Source organism: Morone saxatilis, unplaced genomic scaffold (genome assembly GCF_004916995.1).
Source record: "Morone saxatilis isolate NCDOM2014 unplaced genomic scaffold, NCSU_SB_2.0 Contig17, whole genome shotgun sequence".
NCBI lineage: Eukaryota > Metazoa > Chordata > Actinopteri > Moronidae > Morone > Morone saxatilis.
The window spans coordinates 6497193-6500470 of NW_023339729.1; the positions used below are offsets into that span (position 1 = coordinate 6497193).

The window sequence follows — 3278 nt, forward strand, 5'->3', positions numbered from 1 at the left end:
GACAAAACAAGGTAGGGTTGATTGCTGTAAATGAGCTGAGAATGAAAAGCGTTAAATCAATTTTGTGTCATCTACACCCAAGGGAATTGGAGATGAGAATGGGAAGGAGAAAACGGTTAAAAGTGGAGAGCTGCAGCAATCAAACATGTCTCCTTCTGCCACTTGTGATCCTTCGTTTCTCTTGCAGTTTATTCTCTTCTTTCATTTCAAATCCATTCCTCTGTTTCTCCACCCCATCGTTCCATCCCAGAAATTCAGTCATTTCTGCTTTCACGCTTCTTGATCTCAGTGTCAGAGATAATAATAATAATAATAATACATTTTATTTAAAGGCGCCTCTCTGGGCACTCGAGGACACCGTACAACACAAAAAATAATACACGTAAGAAACAAGAAACAGATAAGAAAAGACAAAGTGTATACAGTTAAGTGGGGGTATGCAATTCTGAAAGGTGAGTTTTTAAGTCTTGATTTGAAGAGTGTGAAGAGAGTCCAGGTTCCTGAGGTCCCGGTGGGAGTGAGTTCCAGAAGTCGGGGCAGAAGCAGCTGAAAGCCCTGCATTCCCCATGGTGACGAGGCGGGCGGGAGGACAAGAGAGGTGGACAAAGAGAGGCAGATCTGAGGAACGGGAAGGGGTGGCAATGTGGAGGAGTTTTTGGACAGATAAGGAGGGGGAAAGGTTATGGATGGCCTTGAACGTAAAAGGAGAATTTTGTAGTCAATGCGATTTAACCGGGACAGTGGAGTCTGCTGCAGAACAGGGGTGATGTGGTGGATGGAGGGGGTTCTGGAGGAATGATTCGAGCTGCAGAGTGTCTGGACCAGTTGAAATTTATGGAGGTATTTGTGGGGTAGACCGAAGAGAAGAGGTTGCCAGTAGTCGATGCGGGAGGTGACAAGCTGTGTAAGAATGGCAGTGGAGTGGGAGAAAGGGAAGGGGCGGAGGTGATTAATATTGCGTAGGTGGAAATATGCAGACCGGGTGATGTTATTGATATGGGATTGGAAAGATAAAGTGCTGTCAAGGATGACACCCAGACTCTTAACCTGGGGGGAGGGGGAGACAGAGGTCGATGGATACACACTCATTAGGTAATGTGTCTTCCTGTCAGAGTCTGAGTGCAGAAGGAAGTGGAAGATGCTGCGGGACCAACACCGGAGGGAGCGGCAGCGGGAGAAAGAGCGACGCGAGAGCGGCGTCGGGCTCTTCAACTACCGGCCCTGGAGATATTCGGCCATTCTGTCTTTTTTAAACCCGTTTATCGACGCCAGGGCCGCCGGCACCAACGGCTGGGCCCTGGACCCGCAGCCCTCCCTGCTCCAGGTGTCCGACATGATGGGCTGCAGCACGACCACCGAAACACGGAGCGACGACGACGAGAATTACGGTTCGTAGAGGAAGATTCCTACAGTTTGTTGTTGTGAGGTTTGATACCCGGCTGTCAGTCTTTAGGGGTTGCACGGGCTCACACACACTAAAAGATCTTCTGTCTGCTCTAACGAGTCTTAATAAAACTGTTAAACTAATAACTAACAGTCAGACAACCTCCTCACACACACAGTTATGATCTCTAATGAGGACTCATTGAGACGCTCTCATTGGTCCCGCAGTGTGAACAGATCTTCAGACTCACACAGGAAGGACGCCCTGTAGCTGAGGGATGAACCCTGATTGTCGTTGTCTGTCTTTGTAGGTATCGCTACGACAACGACAACGTCTTCATCGTCCTCATCCTCAGAGTTCGTTCAGAGGAAGCGACCGTCGTCGGCCGGCAGAGACCCCGTCAGACTGAAAGAAGCAAAGATCGAGGAGACGTCGGAGACCGCCGCGATGGACGACGACGACGACGCACAAATGCAACAAGTGCAACACGTCAACATGAAGGAGCTGTTTGAGATGATGATGCAGTCGGTGACGTCTCTGGCGACGTCCTTAGCTTCCTCGCACTCTTCCTCGCACTCTTCCTCGCAGTCCCCAGATCAGCCGCAGCCCGACCCGCAGACCCGCCGCAGCCCACAGCCGCACTGCGCCGCCTCCAGGCTGAAAACGGAGGAGCTGGAAGGCGTCGGAGAGGAGTCGCAGGAGCACGCCGACGGCGAGGAGGAGTGTCCTGCCAGGCCGACCCGAGCCCAGAGGAGGAGCACCGACGGCCTGCTGGAGGAGTACCTGAGGAGGATGGAGGCCCGGGAGGCTCAGAGGGACCGGGATGCGGATCAGAGAGACGATGTTACGCTGTTTTTACTGAGCTTGGCGCCCGCCATGAGGAGGCTCCCCGCACAGAAACAGTCGCTGGTCAGAACCAAGATCCAGCAGCTGCTCCACCAGGCGGAGTTCGGTGCTGCGGACTTCCACTGAACCCAAATAGTTTCTATAAACACTGCATGGATCTCATACTTACTTAACTCTCTCCATTTTTATAAAGACTGTGGCTCCACCGTTTGTGCTCTTTGTAATAAAATCCTCTTCTAACAGTTCTTATTATTATTTCTGTGTTTATAAGGATCAAATATATATAAAGCCTCCCATCACAGGGCCAATATAAACACATTTAGTGTTCAGTGTGTTACATTCAGCTGCAGCCCAGAGAGATCGTACAGCGTACAGACACTGGTGGCTTTCTGCGTCTTCACATAAAGAAATATATTGAAAAAAATATATAAACATAAATAAATATAATAAAACATATATATATATAAAGATATTGAAATATAATAAAGCCATCTTCAGTGTGCAGATTGTGTATTCACCAGTTTGTGGATCGTTTTAATATCTGAAATAATTAATTTTTAGTTATGAAAATGACTTATGTGTTGTTTCTCTCTCAGTCTCTTTATTTACCAGTGACAGTGTATTAATCTGCATTACTGAGTTACATCTGTAGATATTACAGAGTACAACAATATTAGATCAGAGTTACTAAAATCATTCAGGACAATAAACTAATATTAATGTGAAAGAGAGGACATATAGACTGAATCAGTCAACATTACTCTGTATGATTAAGCACAGTCTCAGGGAGTAATGGATTACATACATAAGTAAAGTAAATAGAATAAGAGCCTATATACAAAGTAAATGTAAACATATTCCACAGTGACCTGACTGTCTCCATGGTGAATAGTTGAGATTGACAGTTTATTATTGACCTTGGAAATGGTCAGTTTATAAGGTGTCCTCGAACTTTCTGTTGCATCACATGATCTTCATCATCAACATGGAATTCAAATTTACTTTCATTTCTGTGCATTCTGTGCACGACACGGCAGGTTTAAAGCTC

The 3278-nt window shown here is 46.8% G+C and overlaps 1 protein-coding gene across 1 annotated transcript; it reads left to right on the forward strand.

Annotated features, from left to right (window-relative positions):
• The first annotated feature begins 744 nt into the window (after positions 1-744).
• LOC118327550 lies at positions 745-2475 on the forward strand. The gene is made up of 2 exons (XM_035660955.1): positions 745-1388; positions 1695-2475. Exons 1-2 carry the CDS (start codon positions 1139-1141, stop codon positions 2354-2356), a joined length of 912 nt encoding a protein of 303 aa, XP_035516848.1. The 5' UTR covers positions 745-1138; the 3' UTR covers positions 2357-2475.
• The last annotated feature ends 803 nt before the right edge of the window (positions 2476-3278 follow it).

Coding starts and splice junctions, on each gene's coding strand:
- LOC118327550 (XM_035660955.1), top strand. CDS start 1,139: ATGCTGCGGGACCAACACCGGAGGGAGCGGCAGCGGGAGAAAGAGCGA. Junction 1,389..1,694: donor CGACGACGACGAGAATTACG/GTTCGTAGAGGA, acceptor CTGTCTTTGTAG/GTATCGCTACGACAACGACA.